Source organism: Mobula birostris, chromosome 1, assembly GCF_030028105.1.
Source record: "Mobula birostris isolate sMobBir1 chromosome 1, sMobBir1.hap1, whole genome shotgun sequence".
NCBI lineage: Eukaryota > Metazoa > Chordata > Chondrichthyes > Myliobatiformes > Myliobatidae > Mobula > Mobula birostris.
In genome coordinates, this window is record NC_092370.1 from 99,878,648 (window position 1) to 99,903,587 (window position 24,940).

Here is a 24,940-nt window from a genome sequence, read left to right on the forward strand (position 1 = left end):
AAGATCCTCTCCTCCACTTTATCATGACCTTTCATCATTCAATAGGTTTCCAATAGGTCATCCCCCACTCTTCTAAATTCCAGTCAATACAGCTCAGAGCCATCAATGCTTTTCATTTGGCAAGCCATTTCATACTGGAAACATTTTAATTAACCTCATTTGAACCCTCTCCAGTTTCAGCACATTCTTTCTAAGGTAAATGTCATGGTCCCTTCTGGCAATCCCCCACCTTACTATTTACCTCAGGAATTGGGCCTCAATCCCCTCATTTAATTTCCAATCATTCCCAGGTTCCACTAACTACACACACCTGCTTTCTATCAGAGAATGCAGGATAAAGACCCTGTGATCACAAGAAGGAGCTGCTGGAATGGGTTGAGAGAATTGGGAGTGGGGAGTTGGAAACTTGAGTTGGGTGGTGGAGCTGGAAAAGAGCATGGAGGCTGCAATTGCTGAGTTGATGAAGAAAATATCCTGTAGGATGAACAGGTTGATGGATAGTGAAAGTGAGTTTGAGATAGAGGAATGGAATGAAGAGAGTGAGAAAAGGAAACTGAGGGAGATGTCAAACTCTAAGGAGTCAGGGGACAAACAAAATAGGATAACAAAACAATAGAAAGAAGATGAGATTAAAGCAATTATAACACTGAGTGAAGACGGAGCGTCTTTTGTTGAATGGAACCCGATTCATTTGACAAAGATAATCAACAAACTTATAGGTGAAGTCAAAAAAGCAAAGATTTTATGAAATGGATCACTATTAGTGATTTGTTGGACAGTGTTCAACAAGGCAAAGTGATAAGATTAACTAAAATAGATGGCAAAAAAGTAAAATGCTCAATATCCAACAATAGAAAGTGGACTAGAGGAGTTATTTCAGGTTTACCAACAAAAGTTACTATGGATGAGATTAAACAGAACATAAAAGGAGCAAGTATTATTGAGGCGAAATGTTTGAAATTTACAAGAAACAGGAAATAGTGTGATAGTTTATTGGTTATGATCAACTTTGATAAAGAGAGATTGCCGACTGAAGTTTATTTAGGGTACATGTGTTTATGAAGAGAGAATATATATAGCACCGCCTTTAAGATGCTTTAAATGTCAGAAATTCGGGCATATTGCGGCGGTCTGCAGAGGGAAACAAAGATGTGGAAGAAGCGCTTGAGAACATGAATATCGGAAATGTGAGCCGGGAGCTAGGCTGAAATGCTGCAATTGTGGTGAGGAACACAGTGTAGCTTATTAAGGGTGCATTATTAGCATGAAAGAAGCTGAGATACAATATGTAAAAGTAACTCAAGGGATTAGTTATGTAGAGGCAGTGAAAGCAGTTGCTGGAAAAAAGGCTATCAAGCAAACAAATACAGGGAATAATAAACTGGTGAACTGTGAGGGTTGTAATATGATAAATAAGGACACTGATTATGAGTAAGATGGATTTCGTACTGTTTATGGTAGATGCAATTAAATGTTCAACACAAACAGACAAAAGAACCAAAAAAATTAAAATAGTCAAGTCTGCAGAAAAATATCTTGGTATTGCAGGGTTTAGGTGGGAAACAGTCAAAGATATGCTGAATGGAGGATCAAACAGTTCACAGGCAGGAGAGGTGGGAAATTAATGGATACATACATACGTACTTGGGGTATATATATATTACAAGGGAATGAAAGGAGTCATCGCAAATGGTCAAGAATTTACGAAATATGTAGAAGAATTTAAGGAAAAACCTCAGATTTTATGTTACAAGAAACATGGTTGAAACCCAGGGTAAATGTGCAGAACTCCATCAACAAATAGAAGGACTCAATAAGAATAACTGTGAGTTGGAAAGAGATTGGATGAAATGGTACTGCATTTAAAGGAGACGGTTTCTGAAAAAGGTGCTTGTTGTCAAAAATTCAGTGACATGGAAAACAGATTAAAAATGGAGGAACTTATTCCAAAGTTACAAAAGGAAAAAGGAATTGGTTGCAAAGTGAATTATCTACATTCGGATTATAAAATGAAAACATGGAATCAACTGAGGAAGAATTTCAAGATCTCAATAAACAACTACAGGTTTTGATTCAAGAAAAGGAAAACTTGGAAATAGCAGATAGACTTGGAAAACAACAATTTTAAATGTTAGGCATGCGATAATGAATATTCTCAATCAAGATGCTTTTACTTTTACAAATGATTCAAATGAAATTGATGTAATTTGAGGCATTGCAATTATTTGGAAACCACATGACAAAATTTGAGAAGGAAAACAATCTGCGGCGTTGCTATTTAATGAGCACATGGAGCATTTGCAAGCAGAATTATAATTAATTATACATCCTGCGGGAGGGCAGTAATACGCCTAGATGCGTCTAAACTGCCGGAAATAGGAGAAGCTGCCAGTCCGTTGGTTGACTCCGGTGTGAGTAACCCCGTTTCATGGTTCGAAGTCGAGCATCGCTCCTGGATTCTCTCCAAAGCCAAGACTTGGGGTAAAGACTCTACTGGAAACCGATTCCACGCTCGGGACGGCAATATCGCCTCCCGACTCTGCCTCCGTCCCGTGTTCTGCACTTGGGGTCGTCCACCGCCATGCTCGTGTAACGGAACAAACTGGCCATAATGAACCCAGCGGACACGGATCAGGTACAACAGGCCTTCGTCAGCCAGGGCTACCTACTGGGCGCCCATGACCGACTACTTAAGGAGGTGACGGAAAACCTTCGGCCGCTCTCCACAAATGTACAGAAGGTCAGTGAGCAGGTGGACTGAGTTTCCGCTCCCCTTTCTCCGTTCCCGCCAGGAACCCCGACTACCCAACCTGCACCGCGCGGGATGGCGTCGCCCCTGGGTCAGCACCACAGTCCCCTTGAGAGCCCGAGCCCGAGCCCGAACCCGAACCCGAACCCTACGCTGGGGACCTAGGGAGGTTCCGGGCCTTCCGCTTACAATGCTCTCTGGTCTTTGAGCTACAGCCACGTACCTGCACTTCAGATAAATCCAAGATTGCGTACATCATGGGCTGTTACAAGGGGATGCCTTGGCTTGGGCAACCGCGATATGGGATAACCGACCAGAGGTTTGTTCCTCCTTCCCCTCCTTTGTTGCTGAAATGAGGAAGGTCTTCGAACAACCCATTGGTGGTAAGGACGCCGCTAAACGCTTGCTGACTCTTTGTCAGAGTTCGCGAAGCGGATCAAGGTATTCCACCGAGTTCCGGACCTTAGCCGCAGACTCAGGGTGGAATGACGAGGCCCTGCGGGAGGTGTTTCAACAGGGTCTCTCGGACAAGATGAAGGATGAACTGGCAGCGACGGATGAACCGGACTGTCTGCTCTCTCTGATCTCGCTAGCCACTAGAGTAGATAATCGACTTCAAGAGCGGCTGAGAGAAAGAACCAGTCGCCACGCTCCTCGAGGAAGCCCACGGTCCACCTTATCAGTCTCAGCCAGCCTCCCTTCCCCAGCTGCTGCAAGTGTAGCTCCTGCTCCGACCGTCCCCACCACCCTGGGGGAGGAACCGATGCAGCTGGGACAGAACCGTCTCTCCCCTTCCTGTTTACCCTGTATTCCTCAGACCAGATACAATAACAACTTTGAAAAATAACTGGACACACACATGGATTGGGAACATTTAGAAGGATATGGGCCAAACGCTGGTAAATAGGATTCGTTATGATCTGTTCTATTAATGTTTTACCTGTATTGCTTTTTCTCTGTGCCTCTTACACTTCAAAATCTCCATCAGGTTGATTATCAATGACATTGATATAAAATTAGTGGTTTTGTGGGGAGCAACACAGTGCAATACATAAAATATACTCCAGATTAAAATAATAAATAAATAGTGCAATACAGAGCAAAAATATGAAGAATTACTCATGGATTCATTGAGTGTTTTAGAATCTGATGTTGGAGGGAAAGAAACTGTTCCTAAAATGTTGAGTGCTTGTCTTGAGACCCCTGTACTACCTCCCTGATGGTAGTAATGAGAAGAGGGCACGTCCTGGGTGCTAGGCGTTCTTAATGATGGATGCCACATTTTTGAGGCATCACTGTCTGAAGATGTCCTTGATGCTGGGGAGGCTAGACCCCATGATCGAGATGAGTCAGATTACAACCCTCAGCAGCTTTTTCCAATTTTGTGCAGTGGCTCATCGATAGCAAGGGAGTGATGCAACCAGTTAGAACGGTCTCCATGAGATGGAGGAGGAGAATGCAGAAATAGAGAAAATTCTACCAAGTTCACAAACTTCCCAGCACCACTATACATGAATCCTTTTATTGTAAGAATCATTCTCATGAACCTTTTCTGGATCCTCTCCAATGCCATACATCTTTTATAAGATTAGGGCCCCCAAAACTATTCACAATACTTCAAGTGTAATTTGATCAATGCCTCATAGACCCTCAGCATTACATCCTTGCTTTTATATTCTTGTCCTCTAGAAATGAGTGCTATCCATTCCTCTGAAAAGGAATGCCTTCCTTACCACTGACTCAACATGCAAGTTAAGCTTTTGGAATCTTACTGAAGGACTTCCAATCCCTTTGTACCTCTGAATCTTTAATTATCATCCCATTTGGAAAATTGGCTATGCCCTTACTCCTTTGACCAAATTACATGACCATACATTTCCTGGCATGATATGCCATCTGCCACTTCTTTGCCCATTCTCCTCATCTGTCTAAGACTTTCTGCAGATTCTCTGTTTCCTCAATACTACCTGCCCCCCCCCACCTGTCTTTGTATCATTGTCTGCAAACTTGGCCACATATCAAGTCCGTCATCCAAATCATTGACATACAGGTTGAAAAGAAGCTGTCCTAATACCAATCCCTGCAGTTGTCAACAGCGCCAAGGAGGCCCAGCACTGGAACAATGGCTTTATTAAACTGAAGAACAGAAACTCTAGCATGAAGCCGAGCGAGCAGCTGGCCAGTATCCTTTACTAAGTGTGCCATTGTCTTCTCTGACAGTGGCCTGCAAGCTCAGCCCCTTGTAGAAGTCACAGGCAGCAGGCACATGGGAACTACTTCTCTTCCAAGTCACATATCCTGACTTAGAAGTACATAAGCCCAAAAGGTATGGGAGCACAGAATTAGAATCAGGTTTATTGTAACTAAGAAATATTTAAAAATGATTTTAAGCTAAGACCCTCCATCAGGACTCACTGCTTCCAATATTTTTCCCTCCCTCTCCTCTCTTCAGTTCCCCCCTCGGGCCTCTTTCCTCCTCCTCATCTGCCTATCACCTATTGTCCTACCTCTTTCCCTTTTATCCATGGTCCACTCTCTTCTCCTATCACATTCCTTCATCTCCAGCCCTCTACCTTTTGTCCCTATCACCTCCCAGCTGTTTACTTCATCCTCCCTCCCCAGCCACTGTCTTCAATTATCACCTTCTAGCTTGTGTTGCTTCCCCCATCCCCACCACCTTTCTCTGGCATCTTCCCCATCATTCCAGTTTTGATATAGGTTCTTGTCCCGAAATGTCGACTGTTCATTCATTTCCATAGATGCTGCCTGACTTGTGCTTTGTTTGTGTTACTGATGCATATTGATGCACCTAACAGCCTCCTACCAGGATTCTGAAAGAAATGAAGCAGTTTATGCAGATGATGAACATAGAGATGGATAGTATGTGTGCAATGCACCTGTTCAAGGGACAGTACTGTATTTTAATGATTAAATTTATTCAATTACTGTTATTGAGAGGTACAGCACGGAATAGGTCTTTCTGGCCCTTCAAGCACACTGCCCAACAACACACCTATTTAACGCCGTCTAATTATAGGACAATTTACAATAGGTTAATATTAACCTATAGGTTGCTATTAACCTATTAACAAGTATGTCTTTGTACTGTGGGAGGGAAAATGGAACACTCAGAGAAAAGATGTGCACTCGCAGAAATGATGTGCAGTCTCCTTATGAATGTTACCAGATCTCCAATTTCTGAGATGCTCCAACCACCTCACCTGGCACCAGCAATTATTCAACAGTTGATGTCACTTGGGTCACATTTATTCAAATTTCTGTTGTTTGGTCTGAACAATAACTGAACCTCTTGACCACATCTGCATACTTTTATGCATTAAGTTGCTGCCATGTGATTAGTTGATTGGATGTTTGAAGTAATGAGCAGGTGTACAAGTGTACCAAATAAAGTAGCCAATGAGTGTAGAACAGCACAACTCAAGAACAGGCACTTTGTCCCACCTGAACTGATGTTGTTCTGAACTAATTAAACAAGTAACTGAGCAGACTAATCCCTTCCGTTTACACAATACTCAGATTCTTGAGTTCTCTGCAGAGTCAATTGCCTGCCTAAGAAACTTCCAAATGCCTCTTTTGTATTTGCCTCTGCTACTGCCCCAGGCAGCACATTCCCAAGTGCCCAACCCGCAACCCCATTCTCCCCATAATCATAAGACCATAAGATATAGGAGCAGAATTGGGGTATTTATCCCATCGAGTCTGCCGGCATTTCATTATGGCTGATCGTTTTTTCCTTTCAGCCCCAAACTGCTGCCTTGTCCCCATATCCTTTCATGCCATGACCGATCAAGACCTATCAACCTCTGCCTTAAATATATGTAAGACTTGGCCTCCATGGTTGCCTGTGGCAATGAAATTCCACAGATTCACCACAGTCAGGCTAAAGAAATGCCTCCTCATCTCCATGTTCGACAAATCAGCCATAATGGAATGATGGAGCAGACTTAATGCGATGACTGGCATAACTCTGCTCCTATATATTATGGTGATTTGGCTATCACAGTGAAAATGGTATCAGGATTTACAGAGGGACCTTGATCAGCTGGGTATGTGGTCTGAGGAATGGCAAATGGAGTTTAATTCAGATGAATGCAAGAATGCTGGCAAATGGAGTTTAATTTAGATGAATGTTTTTTTTGGGGAAGTCAAACCAGAACAGCACCTTTACAGTGTATGGCAGAACCCTGGAGAGTGCTGTAGAACAGAAGGACCTAGGAGTAGAAATATATAGGTACCTGAAAGTTCAGGGTTAAGTTCAAGTTCAATTTTATTGTCATTGAAACATGCACATGTATTAGGCAAATTAAACAATGTTCTTGGGGACCAGGGTGCAAAACATAGTACATATATCACATACAGCACATAAAATAATAACACAATTATATTAACAGATAATAATAAAAATATATATTCTGGAGATATACAAGTTGACACTGGAAGGAGGCAGAAATACTACTCATTGCTCCTGAGATGGAAAGTATATCTGAACAAGGGAACATTTCCGATCGTGCGAGAATGAGTGGATTCAGCAATGGTGTGCCAAGAGTCCACAGCATCAGATTCTCTCCTAACGCACAGACATGTACATATACACACCTCCAACCCCTGGACAGGCCATCCTTGGTGTACTCAATGTTATTGAGGTGTATAAAATCATGAGGGGTATAGAAAGGGTGAATGCAGACACAGCTTCTTTTACCCAGGGTTCAGGTATCAAGAACTACAGGACTTAGGGGCGAGGGTAAGAGATTTAGTAGGAACCTGAGGGGAAACTTTTTCATTCAGAGTGTCCTCAGTATATGGAATGTGTTCCCAGGTGAGGAAGTGAATATATGAACAACACTTAAAAGATACTTGAGCAGGTACGTGGGTTGGAAAGTTCTAGAGGGTTACAGGGTAAACACTGACAAGTGAGTCCAGATGGAAATCTTAGTCAGCATGGAGGAGTTGGGCTGAAGAGCCTGTTGCTGTGCTGTGTGACTCTGTGCTCACTCAGTTGTTCCTCCTTGGTCTTGTGATGGCTACAGCACCTAAAGGGAAAGATCCAGGTGAAGCTCAAGAGGGTGGATCGATTGGAAGAATTCACATCTCAGAGAACGATGAGGTCTCGGATGAAGATGAGGCTGCTGAAATGCAGGAGGATGCAAGGAAGCCGAACCTTGAAGAAAAGGTAGGTCCCCTCTCCCTTCCTTACTTCATATTCAGTGAATTCCTTCTCTCTATTCCTTGTCCACTCATTCTATCTCTCTGATCCTTGCTCATTCATTCACCCAATTACCTCACATTTTTGGGCTTCCTCCATCATACCCTCCCTCACTCACTCACATCCTTCCCTCTCATATTCATTCCCTTCGTTACTTACTCACTCAGCTTTGCTCACTCTCCCTTCTGCCTTCTCATATTCACTCCCTCTCTTGCACATTTGCTCACTCACCTCACCCTTCCTTGCTCACTCCCTCATTCATCCTCTTCCTCACTCTTCCTCCTTTCAGTCATTCACTCCCTCCCTTCTTTAGTCATTCACATTCAGATTCTTTCATTTCCCGCATGTACAGAGAAACATGGAGTGAAATATGTCGTTTGTGTTAACAACCAGGACACCGTGATCGCAGAGGAGTTGATACGACATTATTAAAGCTCAGGGAGTTGGATTTTGGTGTTAAAATCCTGCCATCTCTGTAAGGTGTCCCTATACGTTCTTACTGTGGAATACGTGGGTTTTCTCTGGGTCCTCTGGAGTCACATGTACATAAAAAGTTACAGTGATGACAACAGAGCATTCCCACAATATTCAACAGAACGAGACTGAACATAACTTCCAGCAGACTCATAGATTTGCAGATGTTCTGCCTTTGAATTCCCCAGTGTACTCACAGAGAGCTGTCAGCGGGTTCTGGAGTCTGAGTTCTATGTTGGCGGGGGAATGAATTCCAGTAACCCCCTGGGTTCCTAAATTGATGAGAATGGAGTTCGACATTCAGTGTTCACCACTGATGAGTCCAGAGTTTGAATTCCCATTGTTTGGTGATCGGCCTTGTCTTTGGATCTTTGCCAAGGATCAATTCCTGAGGAAGAATCGTGTTTCTGGAAGTTGAGGCTGGAATCGAGGTTCTGGAAGATGACTTTGTTAAGATCTGTTGTCACTTTGAAATGGAAGAGTCTTTTTCTGTTGATCAGTGTCAACACAGCCAAATTACAAACCCCATTTCCAGAAAAGTTGGGATATTTTCCAAAATGCAATAAAAACAAAAATCTGTGATATGGTAATTCACGTGAACCTTTATTTAACTGACAAAAGTACAAAGAAAAGATTTTCAATAGTTTTACTGACCAACTTAATTGTATTTTGTCAACATACACAAATTTGGAATTTGATGGCTGCAACACACTCAACAAAAGTTGGGACAGAGGCATGTTTGCCATTGTGTTACATCACCTTTCCTTTTAATAACACTTTTTTAATCGTTTTGGAACTGAGGATACTAATTGTAGTAGATTTGCAATTGGAAATTTTGTCCATTCTTGCTTGATATAAGACTTCAGCTGCTCAACAGTCCGTGGTCTCCGTTGTCTGATTCTCCTCTTCATTATGCGCCATACATTTTCAATAGGGGATAGATCTGGACTGGCAGCAGGCCAGTCAAGCACACACACTCTGTGTCTGCAAAGCCACGCTGTTGTAGCCCGTGCAGAATGTGGTCTGGTATTGTCCTGCTGAAATAAGCATGGACGTCCCAGGAAGAGATGTCGCCTTGATGGCAACATATGTCTCTCTAAAATCCTAATATATGCCTCAGAGTCAATGGTACCTTCACATACATGTAATTCACCCATGCCGTGGGCACTGATGCACCCCCATACCATCACAGATGCTGGCTTTTGCACCTTTCGCTGATAACAATCTGGATGGTTGTTTTCATCTTTGGCACTGAGAACTGGATGCCCGTTTTTTCCGAAAACTAGCTGAAATGTGGACTCATCTGACTCCAGCACACGGTTCCACAGTCTTTCGGTCCATCTGAGATGAGCTCGGGCCCAGAGAACTCACCGGTGTTTCTGCATAGAGTTGATGTATGGCTTCCTCCTTGCATAATACAGTTTCAAGTTGCATTTCTAGATGCAGCAACGGACTGTGTTCAGTGATAATGGTTTTCCGAAGTACTCCCGAGCCCAGGTGGCTATAATTGTCACAGTAGCATGACGGTTTCTTAGGCAGTGCCGCCTGAGGGCTCGAAGATCACGCGCATTCAACAGTGGTTTCCGACCTTGCCCCTTATGCACTGAGATATCTCTGAATTCTCTGAATCTTTTCACAATATTATGTACTGTAGATGTTGAAAGACCTAAATTCTCTGCAATCTTGTGTTGAGAAATGTTCCTTTTGAACTGACTAACAATTCTCTCACAAATTTTGGCACAAAGGGATGAGCCACGACCCATCCTTGCTTGCAAAGACTGAGCCTTTGATGGTCGCTACTTTTATACCCAGTCATGATACCTCACCTGCTACCAATTAGCCTGCTTAATGTGGAATCTTCCAAACCGGTGTTACTTGAATATTCTGTGCACCTTTCAATCTTATTTTAACTCTGTCCCAACTTTAGTTGAGTGTGTTGCAGCCATGAAATTCTAAATTTGTGTATATTTACAAAATACCATTAAGTTGGTCAGTAAAACTATTGAAAATCTTTTCTTTGTACTTTTGTCAGTTAAATAAAGGTTCACGTGAATTACCATATCACAGATTTTTGTTTTTATTGCATTTTGGAAAATATCCCAACTTTTCTGGAAATGGGGTTTGTACGAGTCTGTGGTGGCTAGTGCTATCATGTTTGCTGCTGTGTGCTGGGGCAGCAGGCTGAGGGTAGCAGACACCAACAGAGTCAACAAACTCATTCGTAAGGCCAGTGCTGTTGGGATGGAACTGGACTCTCTGACAGTGGTGTCTGAAAAGAGGATGCTGTCCAAGTTGCATGCCATCTTGGACAATGTCTCCCACCCGCTACATAATGGACTGGTTGGGCACAGGAGCCAGAGACTCATTCCACCGAGATGTAACACTGAGCGTCATAGGAAGTCATTCCTGCCAGTGGCCATCTAACTTTACAACTCCTCCCTTAGAGGGTCAGACACCCTGAGCCAATAGGCTGGTCCTGGACTTATTTCCTGGCATAATTTACATATTACTATTTAATTATTTAATGTTTTATTACTATCTAATTATTTATGGGCAACTGTAATGAAAACCAATTTCCCTTGGGATCAATAAAGTATGACTGTGACTATATAGATTGTGAGTTCATGAATACATCTTAATGTATAATGGGAGGCTGGTTTTCATGATGTCATGATGATCTGTGTCCACAATACTCGTACATTTTCTTGAGCAAGGTCATAATGAGCTAGATTGTGAGGTCATCAGTGCATGTTATTTTTCAAGGGACTGTTGAGTATTCTAGTAACTGTTAGGACAGCAGTTGTCTATTGGCAAAGTCCAAGTTTTGTGCTTCTCCCTGCTGAAGAGGGGAGTACCTTCTTGCTTTGCTTCTGCAATATTGTTGGAATTCTACTTGTATCCCCCAGAACAGCGGGATGTGCTGCCACAAACTATATGTGCTGCTGCTCCTCAGCCTGTCGGCTGTTGGGGTCGCTGTTGCCGCCAGCCTCTGGGCCCGCAGGAAAAATACCTGGAAGGGCCCCCTAGTTGGGGAAGCTGAGCTCGGAGCAGACGCCGCCCAGCAGGACGTTGAGCGAGTGCAGCCAGAAAACTTGGGATGCTCGAGTCTACCAGTAATCATCGAGACGGAAAATCTCGAAGCTGAAAGCTTGGCTCCTGAGGTTAGAGAGTCAGAACATGAAACGGAATATTTGTGTCCAGGTGAGGGTAGCCTGGATTTCCAGGAAGGTTATTCAGAGGAAGGAGCTCTGAATAGGAAACCAGAGAGCCAAAATATTGCAGGTGATAATATGGAAGAAGGGGATGAAGGAAAGCAGCATGGAATTAGTTTACTGGAACAGCCAGATGGAAAGCCAGGTCCCGAGCTAGCTGTTGGGAATTTTCCGTCGGAGGTGGCTGTCCCAACAATGAAGCAAGTGTTCAAAAACGGAGATACCTGGGATGAGAACACGATAAATGAAAGTAAGGATGAAGGAATCATTGCTGAGGAGGAAGTGAATAATGAAAGGAAAGACAATGTAATTGTGGGAGAAGAGAAATTGGGCCTTAAAAGAGGGGATCAAGGAATGAGCAGTGAAGAACAGGTGCAGAACGATGAACAGAGCCCAGAGTGTGGGTCAGATGACACCACAAAGGTGGGTGAGAGAAGAGCTCCATTGAGTGGAAGATTGCAATCGGTAGGAAAGTTTCTTGGAGTTAAGAAACAAAGGTATGCAGAGGTGAGATTGGCTGAGGATGGGAAGACAGAATACAAGAGAAGATGGCCAAGAACAAATCGAAAAATCCACAGAGATCGGCAAAGATGTGAACAAGAGGGCTGCCGAAGTCAGGGAGTGGTGCCCGCTGATATGACACTGCAGTCAAGATTCTGCAAAGAGGATTCAGTTCATATCACAAAATATACAGAAGATTTGAATGCAAACTCTTACAAAGAAGCTGAAGGTAAAAATTGTCTCATACCAATAGATGTGTGAGAGAGTGAGTGTGAGAGAAAATGTGAGAGAATAGATGTATAGGCACAATCGCTGTATCAAGGTTTTTATATTAAATACAGTTGCCACCTGTATCTAAAAAAAAAAGTGGCCACTGGGTGTATTTTCTTGGTCTTCTGCTGCTGTAACCCATTCACTTCAAGGTTTGATGTATTGTGCATTCAGAGATGCTGTTCTACACAGCACTGTTGTAATATATGGTTACTTGTGTTCCCAGTGTCTTCCTGTCAGCTTGAGCTTGTTTGTCAGGCAGCAGTGGGAATTGAACCCTTACCAGTGATTGCTAGCACTGTAAAGTGATCGCCACTGACCACTACACTTCTGCAGACGTACTGGTTTCTTCCAGTGAACTGACAGGTGCTCTTCAAGGAATTGGTTCCCGTGTCCTTGTATGCTGAGACCATGTCAATGATTCCAACAATAAATACAATGCTGAGCACAAACCAGCAGAGAGGAATTAACAATCCCAAGTCACAATTAAACCCTGAATGAAGAGAGATGTGTAAACAAGCTGTATCTCTGCATCTATCCCAACTTGGATAGTCGAGAACTTTAATTGAAGTGTAACAGGCTGAAGCGTGACCTTATAGCAGTGTCTAAAATTAGAAGGGGCAGAGGTAGTGTGAATATACTAAGTCTTTTTCCTTGGACTGGTGAATCGAGGACAAGAGGGCACATGTTAAAGCTGAGAGGGAAGAAATTTAATGGTTAAGTTCAGATTTATTTCTCAAAGTTTAAAGTTCACAGTAAATTTATTTTCAAATTCCATATATGTCACCATATACTATCCTGAAATTCATTTTCTTCTGGACCTTCCCAATACAATTAATAATAGTGTTGCACACCGGGGGTGTGGTTGTCAGCACGCCCCCAGCATTCCTAGCAGCCAGCACTGTGTGTTTAGTACAATTATGTTGAGATGTTCAAATTTAGTTTTTGTTACATTTCAGCTCGGGTAATACAGTTGTTCACTTGTGTGTTTGTGTGCCATCCTGAATGTAACCGAGGTATGTAGTAATCATCTCCTCCGTCAGTGTGTGACTGAGTTCTCACCCAAGCTTTGTGCTCTGTTATTGTGCGTGTCGCAATAGGAAGAGCAGTTGAGATGAGTGAGCTTTTGTCATCTGCCATTATGTACCAAATGCTCGCCACAATACGATAGAATCAAAGATAAACTACACACAAAGTCTGACAAACAACCATTGTGCAAAAGATGGCAAATTATGCTGATACGACATAATAATAATAACAAGTAAATAAATAACTTTGAGAACATGAGCTGTATTGCCGTTGAAAGTGTGTTCAAAGGTTGTGCTCAGTGATCTGTTCAGTGTTAAGGTGAGGGAAATTATCCACACTGGTTCAGGAGCCTCATGGTTGAAGGGTAATAACTGTTCCTGAACTTGGTGGTGTGGGAAATGTAGATCCTGTGCCTCCGTCCTGATGGCAACAATGAGAAGGGAGCGTGGCCTAGATGGCGGACGTCCTTGAAAATCGATGCTGCTTTCTTCTGGCAGTGCTTCTTATAGATGTGCTCAATGGTGGATGTTGGAGCTTTTCCTCTGGACTGGGCCGTATCCATCACTTTTTGTCGGCCTTGACATTCTTGAACATTGGTCTTTCCATACCAGGCCATTAGGCAACCAGTCAGGATACTCTCCACTGTGCAACTCCAGAAGAAAGAATGTCTGAGGTGGGAAGGTCTTTGATGATGCTGGCTGCTTTACTGAGGCAGTGAGAAATACAGACAGCTTTCCCCATCAGAGAAACCTGCCTCCACTCCATGGTCTCTATGTTCAAAACACTGCAGATCCTTTTGATTACATGCGAGATTATATTGAGATAGATTGTAAAATAAAGATCTTATTGTATAAGGGGACAGTTCAATCGTCTTATAACAGGAAGATAGAAGCTGTTCTTGTGTCTGGTGCTGGTTTGTGCTTTAAGGCTTTTGCATCTTCCGACTGATGGGAGATGGGAGAAGAGAAAGTATCTGGTGTGGGACAGCTCTAAAGATCTGGGGGTTATTCACGCCCCCAGCATTTATGTTTGAAAATTGCATTCATAATGTGCGTATTCAGTACAATTATAGTGAGATGTTCGAGTTCAGTTTTTGTTACATTTTATCTCGGGTTATTCAGTTGTTCATTTGTGTGTTTGTGTGCCACCCTGAATGTAACCAGGATGTGCACTAATAACCTCCCTATCTGTATGTGATTGAGTTACTTCTCACCAAGCTTTGCGCTCTGTTATTGTGCATGTCGCAATAGAAAGAGCAGTTGAGATGAGTGAGCTTTCCTCGTTTGTCATCATGTACCGAATGCTCGCCACAATACAATAGAATCAAAGCTAAACTGCACACAAAGACTGATAAACAACCAAGGTGTAAAAGATGAGAAACTATGCTAATACAATATAATAATAATAAGTAAATAAATAACTTTGAGAACGTGAGTTGTACTGTCTTTGCAAGTGTGTTCAAAGGTTGTGCTCATGCTGATAATCCCCTGATTTCTTCCTCCTGCAGTCAAAGAAACACATATTTGGCTTGACTGATGTTGGACCATAAGATATAGGAACAGAAGTAGGCCACTCGGCATCGAGTCTGCTCCGCCATTCAATCATGGGCTGATGCATTTCTTCCAGTCATCCCCACTTCGCTGCCTTCACCCCATATCCTTTGATGTCCTGGCTAATCAAGAACCTATCTATCTCTGCCTTAAATACACCCAATGACTTGGGTTTTCCAAAAATCCATCCCTTAGACATTCTACAAATTCTCTCTCTTGAGGTCCAGTACTTGCCTGGTTTTTCCAATCCACTTTCATGTTAAAATCCCCAAAGATTATCATGACATTGCCTTCTGACATGCCTTTTCTGTCTTCTGCTGTAATTTGTAATCCACATCCTGGCTGCTGTTTGGAGGCCTGAATACAACTGCCATTTGGGTCCTTTTACCCTTGTTATTTCTTAACTCAACCGATAGACCCTCTACACCTTCCTATCCTATGTCATCCCTTTCTAATGATTTAATATTATTTCTTATACACAGGGCCACACCACCCCCTCTGCCTACTAACCTATCTTTCCGATACACTGAATATCTTTGCACGTTCAGCTCCCAGTGACAGCCATCCTTTAGCCAAGTTTCAGAAATGGCCACAAGGTCAATCTTGCTAATCTGTAGCTGAATTTCAAGATCGGCCATTTTATTTCTTGTGCTGCAGGCATTCAAATATAAACATTTTTGGTCCAGTATTTGGTGCTTTCTGTTTTAACTGCACCATGCCTCTATTGCCCTGTAACTCATCCCACTGGATGTGATTATGCATCATCTTCTGCCTGTCCTTTCTATCATCTCTGTTGCACGCTATCTTTGATTTATTTCTGTTTTCCCCTTCCTTAGCCCTATCACCCTAGTTCCCATCCCCCTACCAAATTAGTTTAAACCTTCCCTAACAGCTCTAGTAAATATGCCCGCCGGATATTGGACCCCTTTGGGTTCCAGTGTAACTCGTACATTTTGTACAGGTCGTACCTCCCCAGAAGAGGCCCCAATGATCCAGGAATCTGAAGCCCTGCCCCTTACATCAGTCTCCCAGCTACACATTAAGATACCTGATCATGCTGTTCTTGCACTTGCTAGCATGTGGCACAGGCAGCAATCCTGAGATTGCTACCCAAGAGGTCCTGCTTTTCAACTTCCTTCCCAACTCCCTGAATTCTCTCTTCAATAGCTCCTCACTTTTTCTACCTTTGTCATTGGTACCAACGTGTACCAAGACTTCTGGCTGTTCACCCTCTCCCTTCAGAATACCCTGCACCCGAACCAAGACATCCCGTACCCTGGCACCTGGGAGGCAACACACCATGTGGGTATCTCTATCAGGCTGACAGAACCTCCTTTCTTTCCCCTCACTCTGGATCCCCCTATGACTACCACATTCCTCATCTTCCTCATCCCCCTCAATCGCATCCAAAGTCAGATAAAGATTACTGAGGTGGATGGCCACAGGGGTGCTCTCTGCTATCAGAGCTCTTCCTTTCGCTTCCCTGACTGTCACCCACTTATCTACCTCCTGCAGCCTCGGGGTGATTAACTCCCCGTAGCTCCTCTCTATCTCCTGTTCACTCTCGCTAATAAGCTGTAGGTCTTCAAGCCGCAGCTCCAGATCCTTAACACCGTCTCTCAGGAGCTGCAGCTCAGTGCATCTAGAGCAGATGTGGCCATCTGGGAGACAGGAAAATTCCCAGGATTCCCACATCCGACACCCAGAACAAAATACTAACCCTATCGGGCATGCTCTCTATTCCTCAAAAAAATGCAATGAAAACCCAAAAACGAAGTCCACCTACCCACTTACCTCGCCGAAGCCCGAATGAGCCAAAGCCTGTCGCTTCTACTCTCGCCACTGACCTGCTCCCGACAATGGCCACTCCGCTTATCCCATCTGTACTTTTAGTTAGTTCGTTGAGCTCAGTTGCCGCCGCTGATAGGCTCCGCACAATGGACTAATGCCTGCAAAGCTCTTGTTTTAAATAACCGTCTCTGACCTGCGAGAAGCACTTCTTCGTCGAGTTCAGTTGCCACTGCTGAGAGGGCCCGCACAATAATATGTTTGTTGTGGCACCATTCATCTAGATTTTCATTCTCCCTATATGTTATTTAGCTTTGATTTAGCCCAAAACCAGTGGTATTGTCAGCAAACTTAGAATGCAACGGGACTTGGGAGTCCTCATACAGGATACCCTTAGGGTTAATCTTCAGGTTGAGTCGCTTGTGAAGAAGGCGAATGCAATGTTGGCATTCATTTCTAGAGGAATAGAGCATAGGAGCAGGGATGTGATGTTGAGGCTCTATAAGGCGCTGGTGAGACCTCACTTGGAGTACTGTGGGCAGTTTTGGTCTCCTTATTTAAGAAAGGATGTACTGACGTTGGAGAGGGTGCAGAGAAGATTCTCAAGAATGATTCCGGGAATGAGAGGGTTAACATATGAGGAACGTTTGTCCGCTCTTGGACTGTATTCCTTGGAGTTTAGAAGAATGAGGGGAGACCTCATAGAAACATTTCGAATGTTGAAAGGCATGGACAGAGTGGATGTGGCAAAGTTTTTTCCCATGATGCAGGAGTCTAGTACGAGAGGGCATGACTTAAGGATTGAAGGGCGCCCATTCAGAACAGAAATGCGAAGAAATTTTTTTAGTCAGAGGGTGGTGAATCTATGGAATTTGTTGCCATGGGCAGCAGTGGAGGCCAAGTCATTGGGTGTATTTAAGGCAGAGATTGATAGGTATCTGAGTAGCCAGGGCATCAAAGGTTATGGTGAGAAGGCGGGGGAGTGGGACTAAATGGGAGAATGGATCAGCTCATGATAAAATGGCGGGGCACACTCGGGCCGAATTGCCGACTACTGCTCCTTTGTCTTATGGTCTTAATATACCATTGGAGTTATCTTTAGCCTCACAGTCTCAAGTATAAAGCAAGTAGAGTATGGGGTTAAGCACACTGCCTTGTGGTGCACCTGTGTTGATGGTGATTGTGGAAGAGATGTTGTCAGTCTGGTGATTGGCGTCAATAAGTGAGGAAATTGAGGACCCATTTGCAAAGGGGTATTGAAGTCAGAGTCTTGGAGTTTATTGATTAGTTTTGATGCAATGATAGCATTGACTACTGATCTGTAATCAATGAAGAGTGTCCTGCTGTGTGCATCTTCCCTGTGCAGATGTTCTAGGGCTGAGTGAAGAGTCAATGAAATAACATCTGCTGTAACCTGTTGTGATGGTTGGTAGATTGGATTGGATATAAATGCTACTGAATGATCATCATTGAAGCAGGTTACCTGAATCTCCTTGGGTACCAGTATGATCGATATCTGCTTGAGGCAGATGGGTACCTCAGACTGCTGTAGCGAAAAGTTAAAGATAACAGTAAATACTCCATACTGTTGATGAGCAGAGATCTTTAGAAATTCAGCCAGGTTCACTGTCTGGGCTGCATGATTTCCATGGGTTCTGTCACATAACAAGGGCCTGTGTTGTGGATTAGTATCATATCTTATTTTTTGCTCTCTGCTGAACATTAACACCTTTTCCCTCCTCTAGGCATCCTCCACTTACCTATCCCATTCCTCCCTCGCTCCCTCTTTTCCTTCATTACCTTCCTAGCCTTCACTTCCTTTCTGCCTTTCTGGCGTCTCTCTGACTGATGTGTCCTCTCTGTTTTCCTCAGAAGACTTTAACGAAGAAGATCTTGAAGTTATGCTCAAAGGGAGCCGTCTGCTGAAAATTAAGTCTCATTTTTGGATGAAGTTCCGTTATTACAGGCTCCAGGAGGACTGTCAGACGGTGTGGTATGACTCTCAGAAAATCTTCAAGAGAGCCAGGAACCAAATTTGTGAGTGTTGTGCAAGTCTTAGAGGGATGGTGGGACAGGACAGTGAGAGTGTTGGTAGAAAGTTTACAAAAATATTTGTCCAAGGGGCCAACAATGCCAGTGATGAGACCTTGATTGATGGTATGACACCATGTTGGAGCCAGTAGATTTGCTGCCTAAAGGCAGCTCTGATCTGGGCAGAAACAGCAGAATGAAATAAAATTTAATTCATTTTATTTCGAGATAGAACGCAGAACAGACCTTTCTGGTCCAACAACTCGCCTACTTAACATGACCCCAATGGCAGGACAATACTCAATTACTAATTATCCTACTAAATTGTACGACTTTGGACTGCGGAGGAAACCGACTTGATCACAGGGAGTATGAATAAGCCCCTTGCAGACGGTGCCAAAATTGAAATGTGAACTCTGACGACCTGAGCTGTCATAGCGTCCTGGTAACTGCCACGCAAGAGTGATGCCCCTTGACCTTTGTGCTGTCTGTGTGGAGCTTGTACGTTCTCCCTGTGAACACACGTGTTTGCCCTGGGAGCTTTAACTTCCTCCCACTATTTAATATTGGTTTGTTATTGTCACATGTAATGAGATGAAGTGTAAAACTTGGTTTTGCTTTGATCACTTCATTTTCTAATGGTGTTCATTCTTGAAAATATTGTCTATAAATTTAATTTCTTGTGAACGGTGCTTATCTGATGCTATGAGCTATATATGTTGCTGGAAGTCAGTTTTTCAGTGCCCTGTGCAAACATGTACTTGCACACTAGACAATAACCTCAATTTTGACTTTGACAGCTAGACACACATTACTTTGAAGCAAAAATACATTGAGGTAGTAAAAGCAAAAATCACTACAGAATGTAGAATATAATCACTGGCACATTAGGTACACCTGCTCATTAAGGCAAATATCTAATCAGCCAGTCATGCTGGTATTTTCATGCACAATGCTCTCGAGACAATAGACAATAGGTGCAGGAGTAGGCCATTCGGCCCTTCGAGCCAGCACCGCCATTCACTGTGATCATGGCTGATCATCTGGTATTTACAGATGGTTCAAAAAAAAAACACAAAACTAAAGAACATTTAGTGAGTCTCATTTCTGTGGGCAGAATGTTTTGTTAATGAGAGAGGCCAGAGAACGAAGTCTAATCTGGATCAAGCTGCCTAGAAGTTGGACCTAACTTAAGTAGCCATGTGGTACAAGTGGTTGGAAGAAGAATGTCTCTGAAAGCACAACATGCCAAACCTTGAAGTGGGCAGACAATGGCAGCAGAAGACCACAAACCTGTACTCAGCACAGGAGGTACCTAATAAAGTGGCCAGTGAGCGTATTTGTGACATGTGCATCGAGACAGACAGTGAAATCTGTCATTTTGCATCAAATCAAGTCAGATGGGTTGAAAGATCAAAAGAATAATTTTACTGCATGAACACAAGAAACTCTGCAGACGCTGGACATCTAGAGCAACACATACACAACTCTGGATAAGTCAGCAGAAAAGATGCAGGTGGGTCAAAGTACAATTGTACACAGACACTGACTCAAATGACTTCAGACTTTACTTCAACAGTGAGAAGTTCTCAGTACAACTGTCCTGCCACATTCACTTGTTCAGATTCCAACAAAAATACACAGGCAATTTAAGAGTTCACAAAGAATACACAATAAAGGCTTTAGATAGACTGTCTCACAAGATTCAGGGTTCAGGAGAAAATGATGCAGTCAGTCCACAAAAGGGGTGTTTCCACAGGCCAGATCCCAGGTAAGTCTTTTTTCAATACCAAATACGCAAAAGCAATTCCACAGAGACTGACTAACCTTAGCAGTTGATTCTAACAAGCAGATTAAGTATCATGATTGAGGAGCTAATACATGCAGCCACCAGCCTTGAACACCACTTAATCAGTCCCAGTGAGTTGGGGTGAGCATCACCATCCAGACAGATGGCATCATTGCTCTTGGAGATGTTGGTGCTGCCTGCTGGATGCTTCAGGTGTTATGTCAGCATCCAGAAAAATAAGTAGTTAATGTTTCGGACCAAAAGGAAAAGAGAGGGAGACAACCAAATAAAAAAATGGGGGGAGAGAAAGGAGGACAATTTGATGAGAGGTCTGCTTGGGAGTCAAGTAATAACAGGAAACATCCACTCCACATGCACTCTATATAGGACTTTAAATCTCATTAGGTTTCAATGAGATCTCCCCTCTTTCTTCGAAACTCCAACAGTTACAGGCTCAGAGACAGCAAACTCTCCTCATCTGTTCATCATTTCATTCCAGGGCTCATTCTCATGAACAACTTCTGGATGGTCTCCAATACCACACACTCGTGCAATTTGACCAATGTCTATTTAAGCCTCAGCATTACATCCTGCTCATATTCTTATCCTCTCGAAATGAATGCTAATATTGCGTTTGCCTTCCATGCCACCAACTTAACCTGCAAGTTAACCTTCAGGGAATCCTCAACAAGGACATCCAATCCCTTTGCACTTCTGAATCTTTAATTTTCTTCCCATTTGGAAAATAGTCTTATGCCTTTATTCCTTTGACCAAATTGCATGACATATATGTCCCTAAATTATATTCCATCTGCCACTTCTTTGCCCGTTCTCCTCATCTGTCTAAATCTCTCTGTAGACCCTGCTTCCTCGATATTACCTGCCCCTCCACCTATCTTTGTGTCATCAACCGAAAACTTGGCCACAAAGTGATCAAGTTCGTCATCCAAATTATTGATATACAACGTGTGCAGAACACAACATGTTATCAACAGCCAAACAGAACAGGCCCCCTTTATTCCCACTGTTTGCATCACATTACGCAGGCAATCTTCTGTCCATGCAACTTATACCATGGGCTCTTCTTAAGCAGCTTCGTGTGCGACATGTTGTCAATGCAAATCCAAGTAAAAAAAACATCCATTCATTCTCCTTTGTCTATCCTGGTGCATTTGTCTTATGTACCTCAGGCCTTCCAGTTTTCCATGTACCTTCTCTTTCCTAATATCAGCTGCACTCATTTCAGCCATAGTTTGCTCAACCTGTCTTCATAGACATGCCCACCAGTCCAGTCAGCATCTGGGTAAATCTCATCTGCACTCTTCCTGAAACTGCCACATCCTTCCTGCAATAAGGCAAAGAGAACTGTGTCCATGGGATAGAAGCTGTTCTTGAGTCTGGGGATATGTGTTTTCAAGCTTTTTTATTTTGATGGGAGAGAGGAGAAGCGTGCATGGCTGGATTGAGGGTGATCTTTGAGGATTCTGTATGTTTTGATGTATACATAATAAATAAATCTGAATCTACAGGTCAGGCTGCTCTCTGGAGAGGATAAAGAGTTGACGTTCTGAACTGAGACACTTCATCAGGACTCAGGCCAATTTCGGAAAATCTGATACATTGGCTGTTTATTTTTCTGCACCGATGCTGCCTGACCTGCTCAGTCCATCCAGCATTTTGTGTGTGCTAATATGGATTTCCAGCATCTGCAGAATCTCTTGTGTTTATTAATCTGAATCTGAGTATTTTGTTCTGATCTCTGTTGCTGTTCTAACCCACCCACTCCCCAATCCCCTCCAGTCTCCATCGCTGACATCCAGGAGGTGAAGGCAGGCCACTGGTCAGAGGTGATATTGGAGAAGCGCACTGATTGCAGCTTCTCCATCCTCTTTAAGGAGAGGAACACTAAACTGGACCTGGTGGCCAACAGCGCTGAGGAGGCCCAGCACTGGGTCAATGGCCTTACAAAACTGAAGATCAGAAACTCCAGCATGAAATGGAGAGAGCAGCTGGACCAGTATCCTTTGCTAAGTACGTCAGAAAGGGAGGGTACCATTTCATCCTTTGTCTTCTTCGACATTGGCACCTAAGTCCATCCCCGTGTAGAAGTCAATGGTAGCAGGTCATGTAACCTGACTTAGAAGTATATAAGCCTATAGGTATAAGAACACATAATGAGAATCACGTTTATTGTCACTGACATCAGCCTTGTGTTTGTGTATCTGTGTGTGTGTGTATATGTGTTTTCATGAGTGTGTCTGTGATCTATGTTTGTGTGCGTTGCTGTGTGTGACTCTCATGGGACTGTACCCCACTGTTTGGGTTTGGATGGGACTGTACCTCAGTGCTTGAGTTGTTTCCTTGCATCACTTCGTAGATTGTTCCAACTTTACCTGCAGAAGGCCAATATTGATAAGAACGCCAAAATGACGCTGGAAGAAGTGAAGCAGTTTATGCATATGATGAATATAGAAGTGGATAGTATACATGCAATGGACCTGTTCAAGGTACAATACTGTTTCTTAATGATTTAATTAATTTAATTATTGTTATTGAGAGATACAGTGCAGAATAGGCACTTCTGGACCTTCAGGTGCACTGCCCAACAACACACCTATTTAACCCCAGCCTAATTACAGGACAATTTACAATGACCAATTAACCAACTAACTGGTACTTCTTTGGTCTGTGAGAGGGAGATGGGAGCACTCAGAGGTAAGACGTGCAGTCACAGGGAGAATATACAGATGGTGTCGAATTGAACTCTGAACTCCACTCGAGTGTAATAGTGTCACTTTAACCGCTACCCTACTGCGGTGCCTAAAGGACAGATAAGCTTTATTTGTCACGTGTGCATCGAAGTAGACAGTGAAATACAGTACCTTGTTTCGGAGATGGACACAGCCCGTCTATGTACTGGGCTCAGTGTGCAAGGGTCACCATGCTTTTTTTGGAATGTGGGAGTAAACTGGATCAGCTGGGGAAATGCATGCAATCACAATGAGAACCCTTATAGTTACCCTTATTTGTCACATGTACATCAAAACACACAGTAAAATGTGTCATTTGTGTCAACAACCAGCACAATCTGATACTGCATTGGGAGCATCCCGCAACTGAGTTCACGCGTCAGCATCAATGTAGCATGCCCACAACTCACAAACCCTAACCCACGTATCTTGGGATGTGAGAGGAAACCAGAGCACAGAGGAAAACCACACAATCATGGGAAGAATGTAGAAACTCCTGACAGACTGTGTTAGGAATTGAACCTTGTACTTACACTAACCACTACGCTACTGTGTTGTCCCATCTATCTCTCCCCACAACTGGATGTTCCAGGCCTGTCAGATTTTTTACTAACAGCCAGGCCTCCCTAGTCTGCATGTCACGGCACCTTCCTTCTCCTTTACCCACCAGCGACAGGCATCAATGCTGTCATTAAGCTGGAAAACTGCAGAACATGTACTGCTGGGACCAGAGAACTTGAGTCTTAGATAGACTGGGACTATTTTTGCTGGAGCAGCTGAGGTGAAAGGGTAATGTTACTGAACATTAGATTTTTCTTCTTTATGGTGTTTTCTCCCCCTTTCCCCTTCAATCTTTCTCCATTCCTCTTCATGGTTCCACTCTCACCCACTTTGCTCCCACCTGCTCATGACTTTCCTCTCGTTCCCCTCCTCCTCCTCCTCATTCTTCCATGGTCCACTCTCATTTCCTATTAGAATCCTCTTTCTTCAGCCTTTCAGCTCTTCCACCAATCATCTCCCAGCTTTTTACTTCATCCTCACCTCCCCACCCAGTCAGCTTCCCCCTCATCTGGTCTCACCTACAGCCTGCCAGCTTCTCCTACCAGCCTCCCATGCCTTCATATTCTCGCTTCTCCCTTCCTTTCCAGTCCTGGTCAAGGATCTTAGCCCATTAAGCAGACTGTTTACTTCTCTTCATGAATGCTGTCTGACCTGCTCAGTTCCTGCGACATTTTCTCTGCATTGCTCCACTAACCATAAATTCAAAAGAATATAAGACATCGGAGCAAATTAGGACATTCAGTCTCTTCCACCATTCCATCGTGGCTGATTTATTATCCCTCTCAACTGCATTCTCTTGCTTCCTCTCTGTAACCTTCAACTCCCCTACTGATCAAGAACCTATCAACCACTGCTTTAAATATAGCCATTGACTTGCCCTCCACAGCCATTTGTCACAATGAATTCCATAGTGTTACCAGCCTCCGGCTAAATGAATCACCCCTCAACACCTGTAAAGGGACATCCTTCTATTCTTAGGCTGTACCTCCTGGTCTCAAGCTCTAACACTATA

General features: G+C 43.4%; 1 protein-coding gene across 1 annotated transcript in view; it reads left to right on the forward strand.

Annotated features, from left to right (window-relative positions):
- The first annotated feature begins 2,611 nt into the window (after window positions 1-2,611).
- The window catches only part of LOC140189316 (1-phosphatidylinositol 4,5-bisphosphate phosphodiesterase delta-1-like), a 48,108-nt gene continuing 25,779 nt past the window's right edge, over window positions 2,612-24,940 (forward strand). The window contains exons 1-9 of the mRNA XM_072246068.1: window positions 2,612-2,740; window positions 3,171-3,318; window positions 4,836-4,931; window positions 7,798-7,940; window positions 11,354-12,086; window positions 13,390-13,446; window positions 18,670-18,834; window positions 22,418-22,634; window positions 22,995-23,124. Coding sequence (XP_072102169.1) covers window positions 2,612-2,740; window positions 3,171-3,318; window positions 4,836-4,931; window positions 7,798-7,940; window positions 11,354-12,086; window positions 13,390-13,446; window positions 18,670-18,834; window positions 22,418-22,634; window positions 22,995-23,124 — 1,818 coding nt within the window. The remainder of the gene's footprint in view (window positions 2,741-3,170; window positions 3,319-4,835; window positions 4,932-7,797; window positions 7,941-11,353; window positions 12,087-13,389; window positions 13,447-18,669; window positions 18,835-22,417; window positions 22,635-22,994; window positions 23,125-24,940) is intronic.